The 18,951-nt window shown below is 51.9% G+C and overlaps 1 protein-coding gene across 3 annotated transcripts in view; it reads left to right on the top strand.

The window, feature by feature from the left end:
- The window catches only part of clcn2c (chloride channel 2c), an 870,815-nt gene that overhangs the window by 327,347 nt on the left and 524,517 nt on the right, over nt 1–18,951 (top strand). For all 3 annotated transcript variants that reach the window (XM_072474258.1, XM_072474257.1, XM_072474259.1), the window contains one exon: nt 10,169–10,300. In XM_072474258.1, the coding sequence (XP_072330359.1) occupies nt 10,169–10,300 (132 nt within the window). The remainder of the gene's footprint in view (nt 1–10,168; nt 10,301–18,951) is intronic.

Here is an 18,951-nt window from a genome sequence, read left to right as displayed (position 1 = left end):
TGAGTTCCTCCTCCCATTTGAGTTTCAGCTCCTCTGTCTGGGACTCTTCTCCCTTCATGAGCACCTTGTAAATATCCGAGACTATACCCTCTCCTCCTTCTCCTCCAGAGACTATTCTGACCTGAATCCCTATTGGCGGGAGGCGTGGGAAGGATGGGACCTGTCTGCGTACAAAGTCCCGCACCTGTAAGTAGCTAAAGTCATTTCCCCTTTCCAGCCCAGCTTTCTCCTCCAAATCCCTCAAACTCGCAAAGTTACCCTCCAGGAATATATCGCCCACCCACCTCAACCCCGCCCGCCACCATGCTCGAAACCCTCCATCCATGTTCCCGGGGACGAATCGATGGTTATCACAAATTGGAGCCCAGACTGATGCCCCCACCTCCCCTGCATGCTTTCTCCACTGGCCCCAAATCCGCAGGGCCGCCCCCACTACCGGGCTGGTGGAGTACCTGGCCGGCGCAAGCGCTAGGGGAGCCGTGACCAGGGCTGCCAAACTGGTGCTCCTGCACGAAGCCGCTTTCACCCGCTCTCAGATAGACCCGGTACCCACCATCCACTTCCTTACCATGGCTATGTTAGCCGCCCAGTAGTAGTTGATCAGGCTTGGCAATGCCGGTACAATAGTCTGACCCAACTAACCAGTCCCTCCCCGAACCCGAACTGTCCGAGTACCTCCCACAAATAGCCCCACTCCACCCGGTCGAAGGCCTTCTCAGCGTCTATTGCCACCCCACCTCCACCTCTTTGCCCGTCGGGGGCATCATGATCACATTAAGCAATCTTCTCAAGTTAGCGGTCAGCTGCCTGCCTTTCACAAACCCTGTCTGATCGTCCCCAATCACCTCCGATACGCAGTCCTCCATTCTAATTGCCAGGACCTTGGCCAGGAGCTTGGCATCCACATTGACCAGGGGGATCGGCCTGTATGACCCGCAGGATTCCGGGTCCTTGTCTCGCTTCAATATCAGCAAGATGGTGGCCTGCGACATCGGCGGCAGCAAGGTCCCTCTGTCCCTCGCCTCATTAAAAACCCTAGTCAGCACCGGTCCCACTATTTCCGAGAACTTCTTGTAAAACTCTACTGGGTATCCATCCGGTCCTGGGGCTTTCCCCGACTGCATGGCCTTTAGGCCCCCAGTACCTCCTCCGCTCTAATCGGTGCCCCCAGCTCGTCCACTAGTGCCCCACCTACTTTTGGGAAGGTTAGTCCATCCAGGAACCGTTTCATCTCCTCCGGCTCCTCTGAAGTGTACAGCTTACTATAAACGTCCCGAAACACCTTATTCAGTCCTGACGGGTCCTCCACTCTGCTCCCCTCCCCGTCCACCACCATACTTATTTCCTTGTGTGGTATTATCAGGTATTGCGGTACCTAAGAGGCTGATGACCATTGGTTAAACCTAGGAGTTTACCATTGGATGTTGATACGTAGCTCCGCCCTGACAGGCGGAGTATAAGAACCGGTGCCCTCCCAGCAGCCTTCACTTTCTGTACCAAAGCTGCTGGGGAACAAGTTCTAGTCGATTAAAGCCTTCAGTTATGAAATCACTTTTTCTTGAGTGTAATTGATCGTGCATCAATTTAATCGACTAGACTTAAGCTGGAAGGATGGATCTCCGAATCAAACCGGAGTGCCTCCAACTCAGCCCCCACCCGGAGAACTCAGCGGCGATATTTAAGCACTGGCTGGCGTGCTTAAAAGGCTACCTCGAGATGGCCGGAGGCACCCCCTCAGAAGGACAGAAAATGCATCTCCTGCGCTCAAGGGTCAGCCCTGGGATCTACACCCTTATCGAGGAGGCGGAGGACTATGATACCGCGATTGAACTGTTAAAAGGACATTATGTCCGCCCTGTAAATCAGGTCTACGCAGGTCACCTGCTTGCAACTAGACGGCAATGCCCCGGGGAATCGTTGGAGGATTTCTACCGAGCGCTACTGGTGCTGGGTTGGAACTGTGGCTGCCCGCAAGTTTCAGGGAGCGAGCACACGGAACGTTTAATCAGGGATGCCTTCGTAGCAGGTATGAGCTCCTCAGTGATCCGCCAAAGACTCTTAGAAAAGGACACCCTGGGACTTAGAGAGGCACGGGCCCTGGCAGGGTCCATGGACGTCGCCTCCCAAAACGTGCAGTCCTATGCACCCGACTGCACGGCGGCCCCCTGGGCTGCGTGGCACCCCGCAGCGGCAGCCCCTCGGACCTTCCCCCTGACCCCACAGGCCTGCGCAGCGAGACGGCCCGCTAATGCCGCCGGGCCCCGCTGTTTCTTCTGCGGGCAGGCGAATCATCCCGGCCCGCGCTGCCCGGCCCGCACCGCCACCTGCAAAGGGTGCGGCAAGAAGGGCCACTTTGTGGGGGTCTGCCAGGCCCGTGCCGTGGCTGCGGTCTCCAGCGACTCCGGACCACCATGGCAACCCCCCCTTCAGGCCCCGACCGGCCAGTGCTCACCGCCACCCCCCTATCCTAGGGCCACGTGCGACCCACGGGCGCGGCCATCTTGCCCCCCGGACACCACGCTGGACGAGTGGGCGCCGCCATTTTGTCCATCCCCGGCCACCATGTGCGACCCATGGATGACGCCATCTTGGATGGGGCCCCAGGCCCCCAGTACGGCCGACTACACGCTGCCCGATCAGAACCCGCAACTGCTTCAGCTGGCCTCGGTGACACTGGAACAAAGTCGACCTCGGACACTCGCAACAGCAAAAACGACGGTCTTCATCAACGGCCACGAGACGTCTTGCCTGATTGACTCTGAGAGCACGGAAAGCTTTGTTCACCCCGACACGGTAAGGCGCTGTTCACTTGTTACCCACCCTGTAAACCAAAGAATCCCCTTGGCCTCCGGGTCACACTCGGTGGAGATAAAGGGGTTCTGCCTAGCGAACCTCACTGTCCAAGGCAGGAGATTCAACAATTTCCGCCTTTATGTCTTGCTGCACTTCTGTGCGGCTACCCTCCTGGGGTTGGACTTACAATGTAACTTGTAAAGCCTGACCTTTACATTCGGCAACCCTATACCCCCCCTTACTGTCTGCGGCCACGCGACCCTTAAGGTCGACCCGCCTTCCCTGTTTGCGAACCTCACCCCGGATTGCAAACCCGTCGCCACCAGGAGCAGGCGGTACAGTGCCCAGGACCGGACCTTCATCAGGTCAGAGGTCCAAAGGCTGCTGAGGGAAGGAGTCATCGAGGCGAGCAACAGTCTCTGGAGAGCTCAAATAGTGGTGGTAAAGACCGGGGAGAAACATAGGATGGTCACTGACTACAGTCAGACCATCAACAGGTTTACGCAGCTGGACGCGTACCCTCTCCACCGTATAGCCGACCTGGTAAACAGGATTGCGCAATACAAGGTCTTCTCCACGATGGATCTCAAGTCCGCCTACCACCAGCTACCCCTCCGTAATAGTGACCGCAAGTACACTGCCTTCGAAGCAGATGGGCGGCTCTATCAATTTTTAAGAGTTCCCTTTGGTGTCACTAATGGGGTCTCGGTCTTCCAGCGAGAGATGGACCGAATGGTTGACCGGTCTGGCTTATTTCTCCAGTCCGCGAAAATCTTTAACTTAACGTACCATAAGGATAAATGCGTATTTAGCACCGACCGTCTAGTCATTCTAGGCTGCGTAGTGCGAAATGGAGTCATAGGCCCCGACCCCGAACGCATGCGCCCCCTTTTGGAGTTCCCCCTCCCTCACTGCCCCAAGGCCCTGAAGCGCTGGCTCGGGTTTTTCAGTTATTACGCACAGTGGGTCCCCAACTACGCAGACAAAGCCCGATCCCTAATCCAGTCCACAACCTTCCCCCTGTCGACGGAGGCCCGCCAGGCCTTCAGCCGCATCAAAGCAGACATTGCAAAGGCCACGATGCGCGCCATCGACGAGTCCCTCCCCTTCCAGGTCGAGAGGGATGCGTCCGACGTAGCTCTAGCGGTCACCCTCAACCAAGCGGGCAGGCCCGTGGCCTTCTTCTCCCGTACCCTCCATTCTTCCGAAATTCGCCATTCCTTGGTCGGAAAAGAGGCACAAGCCATAGTTGAAGCTGTGAGAAATTGGAGGCATTACCTGGCCGGCAGGAGATTCACTCTCCTCACAGATCAATGCTCGGTTGCCTTCATGTTCGATAATGCACAGCGGGGCAAGATTAAAAACGACAAGATCTTGCGGTGGAGGATAGAACTCTCCACCTTCAACTACGAGATTTTGTACCGTCCGGGGAAGCTAAACGAGCCTCCTGATGCCCTGTCCCGTGGCACTTGTGCCACTGCACAAGTGGACCGCTTCCGAGCCCTCCACGAGGACCTCTGCCACCCGGGGGTCGCTTGTTTCTTCCGCTTCATCAAGACCCGCAACCTGCCCTACTCCATTGAGGAGGTCAGGCCAGTCACCAGGGACTGCCAAATCTGCGCGGAGTGCAAACCGCATTTCTACCGGCCAGAGAAGGCGCACCTAATAAAGGCTTCCCGTGTCTTTGAACGCCTCAGCATGGATTTCGAAGGCCCCCTCCCCTCCACCGACCGCAACACGTATTTCCTGGACGTGATTGACGAGCACTCCCGGTTCCCATTCGCCATCCCCTGCCCAGACATGACCGCAACCACCGTCATCAAGGCCCTCCAGGTATCTTTACACTGTTCCGTTTCCCCGCGTACATACACAGTGATAGGGGGTCCTCCTTTATGAGCGACGAACTGCGTCAATTCCTGCTCAGCAGGGACATTGTCTCAAGCAGGACGACAAGTTACAACCCCCGGGGAAACGGACAGGTGGAGAGGGAGAACGGAACGGTCTGGAAGACTGTTCTACACACCCTACGGTCCAGGAATATCCCAGTCTCCCGCTGGCAAGAAGTCCTCCCGGTGGCTCTCCACGCCATCCGGTCGCTGCTCTGTACAACTACCAATCAGACACCTCATGAACGTCTCCTTGTTTTCCCCAGGAAGTCCTCCTCCGGGACCTCGCAGCACGTGCGGGTGCACAAGTCGGACCCGTTGGTCGAGAGGGTCCACCTGCTGCACGCTAACCCCCAGTACGCCTACGTGGTGTTCCGACAGCCGGCAAGACACTGTCTCCGTACGGGACCTGGCGCGTGCTGGAACCCCACGGCACCCGAACCATTACCCACCCACCGCCCCCACAGCACCTCACTGGATGGTCAGTACTCCCGCCGCTCCTGCCTAGGCCCGCCCACCCACCGACGCCCCCTACAGGCGTCCCCCCCCCGTGTCAACCGTTTGCCCCAACAGCGGCGCCTAGGGGTGACGAAGCTGCCAGGGAGGCCGAAACCACCTGGACCCCCACCAGAATCACCGCCGAAGCCCAGACGATCCAGAAGGACGACCAGGCCACCCGATCGACTGATTGCTTCGCTGTGACTTTAACCGTGAACGAACACTTTGTAAATATTCTCGACAGCCCTGTAAGGAGGTATCACGGTACCTCCATATCTGATCATACCATGTTAAAGGCAACTGTTACCACTGGCCACCACCCCTGCCGGGCTCTTTTTTTTTTTTAACAGGGGGTGAATGTCGTATTTTCAGGTATTGCGGTACCTAAGAGGCTGATGACCATTGGTTAAACCTAGGAGTTTACCATTGACTGTTGATACGTAGCTCCGCCCTGACAGGCGCAGTATAAGAACCGGTGCCGTCCCAGCAGCCTTCACTTTCTGTACCGAAGCTGCTGGGGAACAAGTTCTAGTCGATTAAAGCCTTCAGTTATGAAATCACTTCGTCTTGAGTGTAATTGATTGTGCATCACCGTGGCCGCCTCCCTCTTCCTGAGTTGCTGCGCTAGCAATCTGCTGGCCTTCTCCCCATGCTCATACACCACACCCCTTGCCTTCCTAAGCTGTTCCATGGCTCTACTCGTGGATAGCACTCCCAGTTCCACCTGCAGTCTCCGTCTCTCCCTGAGTAGGTCCTCCCCCGGGGACCCCGCATGCTCCTTGTCTATCCAGTGAATCTCCTCAACCAATCTGTCCGTTTCTGCTCTGTCCGTCCTATCCCTGTGAGCCCGAATTGAGATCAGCTCCCCCCTCACTACTGCTTTCAGCGCCTCCCATAGGGTCGCTGCTGAAACCTCCCCCGTATCGTTCACCTGCAAGTAATTTAGCATACACTTCCGCAGTCTCTCACATATCCCCTCCTCCGACAACAGTCCTACATCTAACCTCCATTGCGGGCGTTGGTAATTCACCCCACCGACCTGCAGGTCCATCCAATGTGGGGCATGGTCCGAGATGGCGATTGTCGAGTATTCCGTATTCTTTACCTCCCCTACACAGTCCCTGCTCAAGATAAAGAAATCAATCCTAGAGTATACTTTATGAACATGCGAGTAGAACGAGTAGCCCCTTCCCGTCGGCTGTCCGGCTCTCCATGGGTCCACTGTCCCCATTTGCTCCATGACCCCTTTCAGCTCCCTTGCCATTGCTGGGAGTCTGCCCGTTCTGGGACATGACCGGTCTAGCCCCGGGTCGATGACCGTATTAAAGTCCCCCCCCATCATCAACTTATGTGAGTCTAGGTCTGGGATCTTCCCCAGCACTCTTTTAATAAAGTCAGCCTCGTCCCAGTTCGGAGCATATATGTTCACCAGCACCACTCTCCTCCCCTCCAGCTTTCCCCTTACCATAAGGAAACCAAGCCTGAGTGGAAGACCAGGCTGATCCAGCCCTTCCTTAGCCGAGTCTGGTCCGACACTTTCAAATGTGTCTCCTGCAACATAATTACGTCCGCCTTTAGAGCCCGCAAGTGCGCGAACACACGTGCCCTTTCAACGGGCCCATTTCATCCTCTGAAAACCAAAGGAGCCCTTTCAATGTAATTTTGGGTATTTTGCTTGTTTTATAACTCCTCTGTTAAATTGACTGGCTCAGCAGAAAGTGCTCTCATGTCTCCTTCATTCTGGAATCTTAAGCAGTTGCTTAAGTTCACCAGTAACAAAGCAGGAAGTACTCCACAGCATTCCTGAGGGCATCTGACAACTAGTGACCAGCTACTCTCATGTTGTCCACTCCACCTCCCTGGATCGTACCTAAGGGCCTACTGCCAGCAAGGTGAAAACTTTGCTTTTTGAAGGAGGCACAACAGGCATCAGCAACTGACTGAAATCATCAAAATGAAGCCTAAAGCCCAAATTTGGGTGAGCCTTGCACCGTATGCAGGTGCTTGCTGTTGTTTCTGCATCTGGAAAAGGTCCTAAACGGTTTCTACCCCTATTTGTTCTTACAAGTCTGATTCGTAGATGAGATCATTATTTCAACCCAACCTTGGGCTGAGTGATGAAGAGCACTTTTCACTGATTACTTGTCTGGAATAATTCTGGGAATGCCTGTCCCTAACGGGCATACATTTCCTATATCCAATTCTGGATCCATCTCAGCATTGCAAGTCTTGGAATAGTTCATCTTCCATTCCAGTATGAAATATTATTTACATGATCATTCTCTCCTTTATTTTCCCTAGCATATTAATAATTGCGATGTAATAAAAATGACCAGTGTTGTATGTGGTAGCATTTTGTAGGTCACGAACAAAAAGTAAGCTCTGTAAGACTGCTGATGTTCCTCAGAGAAGCAGCATTCCGTATTAAATCCTGTTGGCATTTCAGGCCCTGGGTTCTATTACTTCATACCTGCACATTATTTTTACAGACAGAAATGTTGAATCCCTGATGTGCACTGTTGCATTCATTGGGAACCATTTAACATTTTTAATAGCTCAAAAGATAATGCTATGTCATTTATACCAAGTAAACTTAAAGGAATAAATTAATATCTCACAACTTTGACTATTTCCAAACAAAATACATTTTGCATTCAGAGGAAAAATAATTTGTCAGCTTCTTAAAAGATTAAGACTAAATCAGGAGGATTTCATTAATGTGGCTGGTTCTAACAAATTGGTGTCACAATTCTTTTGTACTCTTATTTGTGCAAGTGCTATTGTGCAACAGATGCCCACTAAGATGATATTTTTACCTTTATTTTGTATTAGTCATTTCTCTGATTATGTGGACCGTACCACACACCAGTACTTCGGTTTTAATATTAAGGATTAGCAAACTCCACAAGGATCGGTATGAATCTAGTGTCAAATCTTTACTGCAAAAGACTTTGGATTATGGGCCGGCGAGATACAGAGAATTAGCAATCCACTTCTAGTTTAGTTCAATAACACAATCAGCCACTCTTCTGTGCTGTGAGATCTAAATTTCAATGTAAACTTTTTGGATGTTTAAAGGATATTATCAACTCCCAGTTTTCAGCAGGTATAATTCCTAGAACAGACATATTGGCCAGTCGGAAGATTTTGCTGTTGCAGATATTGTGTTAATATTTGCAATCGGCAGCAATCTGGCTGCTGGCCTTGATGAAAGCTGCCCAGAAAGATCGAGCGATCTGTGTGTCATGGACCTTTGCTTCCCTTGCCTGGTGGCAGTTTAAATCTGTCAACATGTCAAAGGGATCTGCAACAGCAGTGATGTCAGCCAATCATATTGAAGTATTCTCACAGACATCAAACCAGCAAGTTAAAACCACTGATTATCCTTGTAAGTTTTCAGGCAGTGAAATAAATGATTGAACTTTGATAGAAACTAAAACATCAATATAAAAGTATTTTTTGTAAAATGTGTAATTTTTCACAGCTATGAAAATATTGACAATCCACAAATATAAACGTGCCCATTAAGAACCACTGAGGGTTCTATCACAAGGCTCTTGGAGGACCACTAGATTTATTTCACTAACTGGAAGCTAGAACTAATCTCTCAGCTGCTATATCCTCCTGAATTCAAACTGAGATAGAGCTCCACCCGTGTCCCATTGGTGAACAATGGAATTAATATTTTCTTTGCTTGAAATACAGGCAAACTGACCAATGTTTATTTTATTTGGTTCAGCCCACTCATGTCTGCCCGTTTCCAAACTGAGCAGCTTACTTATGATATCAAACACCCAGCTAACTTAAACAAAGGAATCTTCTATACCCACATTCCATCTCTTTGACAGTAGAGCATGCTTTGGCATGGGCTCAAACAGAAATATAAACAAATTATTTTACCTTCAATGTAACTCTTTGATTCCATCTCTAATGGAGTTTATAATTTTCGTTTTCAGAATTCTGGCTTTTAAACTTATTTTACCGAGATAACGGTAGACACCATGGCTGGGATTTTCCGAAATCCCGGCCAAGTGTTGATGCCGGCGTAAACACCGGAATGGTGTACGCCAGTGTCAACAGGCCCCCTGGCCCAGCGATTCAGCGGTCCTCAGGGGCCCAGCACGGTGCCCGAGTGCTGCGCGCTGCTCCGGCGCTGAAAGGCGGCCCTGCATGGCTGCCACGGTCCACACTTGCGCGTGGCGGCCGTCTCCATGCCGGCGTTGCGCAACATGGCGGAGATCTACAGCGGGCCTGCGCGGAAGGAAGTAGGCCCCCTCCAGATCGCGGGTACCCGCCAGTCGGTAGCCCCCCGATCGCGGGCCTGGACGCCGTGGAGGCCCCCACTGGAGTCAGATCCTCCCAACTCCCCCCCCCCCCTTCCTCACCAGGACAGCCACCGCGGCTGTGGATCCGAGCTCCCGCTGGGTGGTACCAGGTTGGAACCACGCCAGCGGGACTCGGTGGAAATTCGGCCGGTGGACCGCGGAGAATTGCCGCCCTGACCGGCGCCCCGTCGACCGCGCAGGCGCGATTGACGGATCGCGTCCTGGTGTCGGAGCAGCGTGGCGGGAGTTTCCCGCGTCACGGGCGATTCTCCAACCTGGCGCAGGCTCGGAGAATCCCGGCCCTGGGCGGGATTCTCCGCCCCGCCGCGACACATTTCTGCCTCGACCCACCGGCGGGATTCTCCGTTACGCCGGCAGGTCATGCGGTTTCCCATTGTGGGGCAGCCCCACGTCGTCGTGTAACCCCCGGGTGCTGGCAAAATGGAGAATCCCGCCGGCAGAGAATCCTGCCCCATGCCTACGTTGAAAATGAAGGAAATATGTACTTGCAGCTGCAATAACAATGAGAGAACAACATAGAAGCTCATGAAACTGTAGATCCCACTACTTTTTTCTTGGTTGGCTCCCTATTAAATTAATTATTGCAAATTGTCTCATTGATTATCCACTATATCCTGTAACAATTGTCATTTTTTTTGTCTGCAGTATGCACTGTGCGATGTCAGACGTTCCTCGTCTCGAAAGTGGGGGAAGATTGGATTTTCCTGATACTGCTAGGATTGTTGATGGCCTTAGTCAGTTGGGCCATGGACTTCACTATCGCAATGTGCCTGCAAGGTAAGATGAGAGTATTGCTATTGATAAATTAAAATATTGAATTCCGTAGGAACATAGTCAACTAAAAATGCCGCCAACCCTCCTCCACCTGCTTGTCCTGTCAAAATTGATGGATCTGTATGTTATCCCACTGCAACTCACAAATCAATGGAAATCGGTTTCCTTGGAAAAGGAAGAGGTAGATTTTTTGCGAACCTTTGTCAGTGGTTAGTTGGTTGGTTTGAAATAGTGTTGTGAATCCCATTGATATTCAATGCAAAAGCATCCCAAATCCCAGAAGGGAAACTTGGAATGCTGGTTCTTAATTATTTATTTTTGCAATGTGGAAACAAATATGAGAAAAGAGATGAAACCTGGGGCTGGATTCTCCATCCCACCTCGCCAGATTTCTGGTTCAGCACGCTGGCGGGATGCTCCGTTATGCTGGCTGGTCAATGGAGTTTCCCATTGTGGGGCAGCCCCGCGCCGTCGGGAAACCTGGGCTGTATCTCGCCGGCAGAGAAACAAGCCCCTGGTGAGGAAAGTCTTGTTGCAAGTTATTTAAATAACAAAGCGGTTATTAATCTTTGAAACACACAAGAAAGGCTTTAGGTTTTAACACTATGAGCCAAATCCAGCAAATAATTACCACACAGGAACTGTAGTTTTCAATTGGGAACCATTCTTCTCATTTAGAGTAGAATATATGGGGTCCCATACGGACAACTTCTTTCTTTTCCTGCACAACAGCTTGATTTTCTCTGAGAGAGCTCTGCTTTGTAACCAGGCATGGCTACAATCTAGGTCCCTAGACTGCTAGTCTCCACTTTGCTTAACAAAGTACTGTTTCACCCTGCTACTAGGCTAATACGAGGCGAGTTTCCTTCTTAAACCGCTGCAGTCCTTAAAGTGTAGGCACACCCACTGTGCTGTTAGTAGGCTTCATGATCATTTTCTTATTTTTCCTGGTCAAGGAGCAAACCAGAAAACTGAGCTAATGAGGCAAAGGGCTTGGTCCTCCTGACCCACAGAGTGTTCTGAAAAGCACATCCCTGGTGGAACTAGTGACTCCCATCTCCATTTGGCTGTTATCTCTCCCAGGTCCTGGGAAACCTTGCAGGCAGCTGTTAATTTTGAGTATACCCGTGGGAGCATAATTCAAATATTATAATGAATTGTCCCACCTCTCCAACATGGGCGACACATGTACCATGCTACCCAGCGCCATAAAGTGGCAGGGACATGAATGAAGGATGGTAAAACATGACCCAATGTAAAATTTTCGCAAGGAAATATCGAAAACAAGAGCAGGCGTAGGTCAATCAGCACTTCGAGCCTGCTCCACCATTCAGTATGATGATGGTCGATCCTTTATCTCAGCACCATCCTCCTGCACTCTTCCTTGATGCCTTTAAAGTCTAGAAACCTATCTACTTCCTTTTGTGTGGGGAGAGAATTCACACACCACCTGACAATTATTCATCAGGGCAGCACGGTAGCATAGTGGTTAGCACAGTTGCTTCACAGCTCCAGGGTCCCATGTTCGATTGCCGGCTTGGGTCACTCTCTCTGCGGAGTCTGCACGTTCTCCCCGTGTTTGTGTGGGTTTTTGCGGGTGCTCCAGTTTCCTCCCACTGTCCAAAGATCTGCAGGTTAGGTGGATTGGTTAAGCTAAATTGCTCTTTGTGTCCAAAAATGGTGGTGGGATTACGGGGATAGGGTGGAGGTGTGGGCTTAGGTAGGGTGCTCTTTCCAAGGGCCGGTGCAGACTCGTTGGGCTGAATGGCCTCCTTCTGCACTGTAAATTCAATTATTCTATGATCAGTCAGGGGATCGGGCGGGTTCTACATCAACAGTATTTTCTATCCAGTCCTCTGCAACATGAATAGTGAAGGGATTCATGGCTTGCTGTCTCCCACCCATGAAGAAAGCAAAGTAAAAGGTTAGAAAATCTAAAAATGGATAAACCAATAAATGGTTTCATCTCATATCACTCAGCATGCTTTGATCAATGGACATAAGTATCTCCCCGCTCATTAATATGTCTCTTGTTGCTCATCCAGAAATACTTTCTAACAGTGTTTTTAAAAACATATTTTGCATAGTGTAGTCCCTTGGAAAATTAGAATAGGTTGATAAATGTCTCTTTTGTCTTTAAATCTGAACAGACTGATGGGCTCATTCTTGATTTTGACATCAAAGTTGCACTTGCTCTTTGTAACACTGAATCTGTTTTTCAGCTGAAATCTGACATTGTTCTAAAACTTCCATTAGTGCTCTTCTGTGGCGTTTTGACATGACATTGCAAATGTAATAGAAATGAAAAACGGGTTTCCGCTAATAAAGTTTCCAGTCCAGTTAAGGCATCAAAGCCTGGAACATCTTGATTTTATTGTAAACCAAACTGTTAAAATGAAAAAGTGGCAGTAAGAACCTCGTAAACAGCTGCACTGTAGCACTGTGTAAATTGACTTCCTAGAACTGGTCTGACGTGTGTTATTTCCCTTTTAGCATTCATAGTCCTGATTTAGAAATAACTCTTCACTGTGGGTGCACAGAAGTGTGAATCCTAAAGTTCTTAGCAAGGCCTTTGCATTTTAGGTGATAAGTTATTTAGAACATGATAGTAATTTATGTTCGGAGTGTTCCCGTAACAGCCTCCCCGAACAGGCGCCGGAATGTGGCGACTAGGGGCTTTTCACAGTAACTTCATTTGAAGCCTACTTGTGACAATAAGCGATTTTCATTTCATTTCATTTCAGTAGTTGTTCTGCCTTAGGCCGTGCTGCATTAAAAATATTTCAATTAATCTTTTGGGGAGAAGGACTCTGGAAGTGAATGTCCGATATTGCCCTCATCATGACAACTCAGCTGGCCTGCTCTTTCTGAGAATAAAGCTATCTTCAAATTAATTTACGTTAATACTTCGGATATTTTGCCATTTTGGCATTTTAAATTCAATGAAACTTTGAAGGAGTACAGGAAGATCACTTGTGTTCCAATATCCTGACAGTGAAGTGTGGAGCTTTTGCCTCCACTTCTCAGTCTTACGCCCCTGCCTATCTAAAAGTTAGTTCTGGGTGATATTTTGTTTTCACTCTGAATATTACTTTAAACCAATATGAAGAGCTGGAGTTTCGCTCTGGACTTAGTATTTCTCAGAAAGGCAGCAGCGATGGGCCAGTTTTTATGTGGCTGCTGCTGTCTCTAGTTGCTGATTTGAGTAAAGAATTTATTGAAGGGGGAAGAATTAAAACATAATATCTACATTTTTTCTCATGTATGAAGATGTGATCTTTGTAGTAAAGGAAGGAATGGTCACCGCCAGTCAGTATGTAAGTCTAATTATAATCGTTTACTTACAAACAGTATTTACACAGACACTTTCACGATGTTATCTGAATTTGAGCCGAAGTTACTGGGGGTGCCATCTTGTCTTCTTTGAAAAGCCCGAAAGGCGACCTTACGATCTGTAATAATGGTCAAGTGGTGCCGGATATACATATTAGTGAAATTTCTTAGTGCCAAAAATGATGACCACGTCTTCCTTTTTTAACTATGAATATCCCCGTTCCTCATCAGATAAGGTTCTTGATATATATCCAATGGGTCTCTCAGACCCGTCTTCCATTACGTGAAATACCACAGTTCCAACTCCGTACAGTGACACATCTCACAAAGCGTTATTTTTGTCTTTGAATCAAAATGTACCATTAAGCTTGAAGATTGAAGTGTTTATTTCGCTTGATTGAAAGCTTTTTGTGGATTCGTCCAGCACCATTTTTGGCGCTTCTTCAACAACACATGTAGCAGCTTTGATAAATGAGGAAGGAACCACCCGTGGTAGTTCTCATCTGTTCTGAGATGTTCTTAGGGATGGTGTTTATTTAATGGCTCTCACTTTATCTTCCATTGGGTGTTGTCCTTGAGCACCCTCCCTGTATTAAAGATAAGTCACCTAATTCGCCTGAAAGGTGCACTTTTCTCTCTGCAGGAGCACTGTGCTTCCTGGAACCGCCTTAACTTCATCCAGATTGGTCAGATATTCTTTCTCAGTGGACCCTGTATTCAGGACATCATCTAAGTAAATGATAACTTGGGCAACCCTTCCAGTACGGTCTCCATAGTGGGCTGGAAGATGGCACAAGCTGATGAAACCCCAAAGGGTAAACGTGTTTATTGATACAGTCCATTGTGGGTGTTTATGGTGACATAAGTGCTTAACATCTCATCTAAGGACTTCCGGTTGCAGCTATGCGGAGCTAAGTTGCACATTCAGCGGCTCCCGCAAAAATGGACTTTTGGGCTCTTTTCAGGGCCCCCAACGGCACTTTTTCGACGTTTCCCGGTGTGGGAAGGAGATTATAACAGCTCCCCGATAGTATATGGCTTCTACTAGGAGCGGAGCGACTAAAAAGGTGGTGGTGGACCCGAAGAAGGTGTGCGGGAAGAAGAACAAAATGGCGGCGGGCGGAGACCAGGCAGCATGGATGCAGTGGGCGGAGGAGCAGCAGGAGGGTATCCAGCGCTGCTTCAGAGAGATTAAAACGGACCTGCTAGAGCCGGGCTTCTATTGATAAGCTGCTGGAGACACGGACGACCCAGGGGGTGGCGATCCGCGAGGCTCGACAAAAGATCTCCGACAACGAGGACGAGATCTTAGGCCTGGCGGTAAATGTGGAGGCGCACGAGGCGCTCCACAAGAAATGGCAGGAGCGGTTCGACGAGATGGAGAATCGGTCGAGGCGGAAGAATCTGCAGATTCTGGGCCTCCTGTATGGGGGCGGACGTGTGGGGGCCTATGTGGTCACCATGTTGAACACGCTGATGGGAGCGGGGTCCTTCCAGGGGCCCCTGGAGCTGGAAGGTGCCATAGAGTGCTGGCGAGGAGGCCCAAGGCTAACGAGCCTCCGCGAGCGGTGCTGGTGAGGTTCCATCAGTTCGTCGATCGGGAGTGTGGGCTCAAGTGGGCCAAAAAGGAGAGGAGCAACAGCTGGGAGAACGCGGAGGTTCGGATATACCAGGACTGGAGTGCGGAGGTGGCGAAGAGGAGGGCCTGGTACAATCGAGCGAAGGCGGTGCTGCACAGGAAGGGGGTGAAGTTTGGCATGTTGCAGCCGGCACGACTGTGGGTCACCTAAAGGACCGGCACCATGATTTTGAGTCTCCGGAGGAGGCGTGGGCCTTTGTTCAGGCCGAGAAGTTGGACAGAGATTGAGGGTTGGGATGGGCGATTGGGGACAGCGATTGATATGTTATTTATTTATTTTTTTTATTCGAGGGGAGCCCAGTTTCACGGTGGCAGGAGGTCCTCCTGGACGCTCTCCATTCCATCCGGTCGTTATTATGTACGAGCACTAATCAAACGCCCCACGAGCGTCTCCTTGTCTTCCCGAGGAGGTCCTCCTCTGGAACGTCGCTGCCGACCTGGCTGGCGGCCCCAGGACCCATCCTGCTCCGAAAGCATGTGCGGGCACATAAGGCGGACCCGTTGGTCGAAAGGGTTCACCTCCTCCACGCAAACCCCCAGTACGCCTACGTGGAGTACCCCGACGGCCGACAGGACACGGTCTCCCTGCGGGATCTGGCGCCCGCCGGCAACACGCACACCCCCCCGACACCATCAACCCAACCCCCCCTTCCTGCCACCGCCGCACCCCGCGACCGCCCCCTTCCCAGGAGGATCGGTCCCCCTCCCTTTTGCACCGACAGCTGAAACCGTACGGCTCCTGGAGGCGACAACACTGGTACAAGCACCACCACCACCGCCGGGGCCGAGGCGATCGACACGGATGACCAGACCGCCCGACCGACTCGTGGCGTCGATGTAACACAAATATGGACTGTTCACAAGAACATTTTGCTTTTCTTCCTATACCCTCTGTAAATAGTTGCAACAGGACGAAATTGTCCAATACTGTATTGCCATGTGAATGTTTTATCCTCCCAGGACCAGCCCTGTAAGCCCTTACCACCATACGAAGCATCACCCCGCCGGGTTCATTTTTGACAAGGGGTGAATGTGGTAGTATGTATTGGGGGTCATGTGGGACTGGAAGCCCTAATGTCATTGGCTGACAGATCCCGGGTCCTGGTTGGCCGTTGACCTCAAGCTCCGCCCTGAAGGCGGAGTATAAGAAGCCGGAGTCTTCCCCCGCAGGCCAGTTTACTATCGAGCTGCTGGGGAACAGACACGCTTAATAAAGCCTCATCGACTTCACTCTATTCGTCTCATGGAGTCTTTGTGCGCTACAGGGGGGCACTTGATTTGCTCCGGGTTTCTTTTTCTCTGTGTTTTTCTCTTTCGGGTCGGTGAGGGTGGTTGGGGCGGGTTGGGCACTGTTTTGGTTGGGTTGGTCGGGTGGGCTCTTGGAGGGGGGTAGTTAAACGGAACAGGGGTGGTGGACGGCGGTGAGATGGGACCCCGTGGGGGAGGGGAGGCCCGAGTCGGGGGTGAGGGGACTGGGCCTGTAAAAGGAGCTGCGTCAGAGGTGGCGGGCCGGGTAGGTGGAAAGCGCGGGCAGGGGAGGGAGTGTGGTGCGGAGTGGGGCTGGCATCAATGGGGTCTTCAGGGACTTCTACGAGGAATTGTACCGATCCGAGCCCCCACGGGAGGAGGGAGTGATGGGCCGCTTCCTGGACCAATTGAGGTTTCCGAAGGTGGAGGAGGGACTGGTGGCGGGACTGGGGGCCCCAATTGGGCTGGAGGAGCTGACCAAAGGGATAGGAAGCATGCAGGCGGGGAAGGCACCGGGGCCAGACGGTTTCCCGGTCGAATTCTACAAAAAATATATGGACCTGTTGGGCCCGTTGCTAGTCAGGACCTTCAATGAGGCAAGGGAGGGGGGGGGGCTTTGCCCCCAACGACGCCCCGGGCACTGATCTCCTTGACCCTGAAGTGGGACAAGGATCCCCTGCAGTGTCTGTCTTACAGACCGATTTCCTTGCTAAATGTAGATGCCAAGGTGCTGGCGAAGGTCTTAGCCACGAGGATTGAGGATTGTGTGCCGCAGGTCATCCATGAAGACCAGACGGGGTTTGTGAAGGGGAGGCAGTTGAACGCGAATGTGCGGAGGCTTCTGAACGTTATCATGATGCCGGCGAGGGAGGGGGAGGCGGAGATAGTGGTGGCGATGGACGCTGAGAAAGCCTTCGATTGGGTAGAGTGGGGGTACTTGTGGGAGGTGCTGAAGAGGTTCGGGTTTGGGGAGGGGTTTGTCAGGTGGGTTAGGTTGTTGTATGAGGTCCCGATGGCGAGTGTGGCCATGAACAGGAGGAGGTCCGAGTACTTCCGGTTGCACCGAGGGACGAGGCAGGGGTGTCCCTTGTCCCCCCTGCTCTTCGCACTGGTGATTGAACCCCTGGCTATGGCACTGAGGGAGTCAAGGAACTGAGGGGGATGGTGCGGGGCGGGGAGGAGCATAGGGTGTCGCTCTATGCGGACGACCTGCTGCTGTATGTGGCGGACCCGGTGGGGGGAATGCCGGAGGTAATGAGGATTCTTAGGGAATTCGGGGATTTTTCGGGGTACAAGCTCAACATGGGGAAGAGCGAGCTGTTCGTGGTTCACCCAGGGGACCAGGAGAGGGGGATTGGCGAGCTCCCACTAAAAAGGGCGGAGAGGAGCTTCAGGTATTTGGGGGGTCCAGGTGGCCAGGAGCTGGGGGGCCCTGCATAGGCTTAATTTCACAAGGCTGGTGGAGCAAATGGAGGAGGAGTTCAAGAGGTGGGACGCGTTGCCGCTGTCCTTGGCGGGTAGGGTGCAGTCAATCAAAATGACGGTGCTCCCAAGGTTTTTGTTCCTGTTCCAGTGCCTCCCCGTGAATATCCCGAAGGCTTTTTTTCGGCTGGTTAACAGGAGTATAATGGGGTTTGTGTGGGCGCGAGGGTCCCCGAGGGTGAGAAGGGTGTTCCTGGAGCGGAGTAGAGAGAGGGGGGACTGGTGCTGCCCAACCTCTGGGTACTACTGGGCCGCACCAGTAGTACGATGGTGCGCAAGTGGGTGATGGAGGGGGAGGGGGCTGCATGGAAGAGACTGGAGATGGCGTCGTGTGTGGGTACGAGTCTGGGGGCGCTGGCAATGCTGCCGCTCCCCCCAAGGAGGTATACCACGAGCCCGGTAGTGGCGGCTCCCCTCAAAATTTGGGGGCAGTGGAGGCGGCATAGGGGGGAAGTTGGGGCCTCAGCGTGGACCCCATTACGGGGGAACCACCGGTTCGCCCCAGGGAGAACAGGTAGAGGGTTTTCGGGGTGGCACAGGGCAGGGATACGAAAGTTGGGGGACCTGTTTGTGGGCGGGAAGTTCGCGAGCCTGGGTGAGCTGGAGGAGAAGTACGGGCTCCCCCCGGCGAACACCTTCAGGTACTTACAGGTAAGGGAGTTTGCCAGACAGCAGGTGGTGGAATTCCCGCAGCTACTGCCACGCACGGTACAGGACAGGGTGCTCTCGGGGGGGGGGGGGGATGGGGGGGGGGGGGGGGAGAAGATCTCGTAAACTTACCAGGTGATGCAGGAGGAGGAGGAGGCCTCGGTAGTGGAGGTGTAAAGTAAGTGGGAGGAGGAGTTGGGAGAGGAGATTGAGGAAGGGACGTGGGCAGACGCGCTAGGGAGGGTGAACTCTTCCTCATCGTGCGTGAGGCTCAGCCTCATACAGTTTAAGGTGCTGCACAGGG

This window comes from Scyliorhinus torazame, chromosome 14, assembly GCF_047496885.1.
Source record: "Scyliorhinus torazame isolate Kashiwa2021f chromosome 14, sScyTor2.1, whole genome shotgun sequence".
NCBI lineage: Eukaryota > Metazoa > Chordata > Chondrichthyes > Carcharhiniformes > Scyliorhinidae > Scyliorhinus > Scyliorhinus torazame.
The sequence above is the reverse complement of the archived record's forward strand: the minus strand, read 5'-3'. Positions and strand labels throughout refer to the sequence as shown.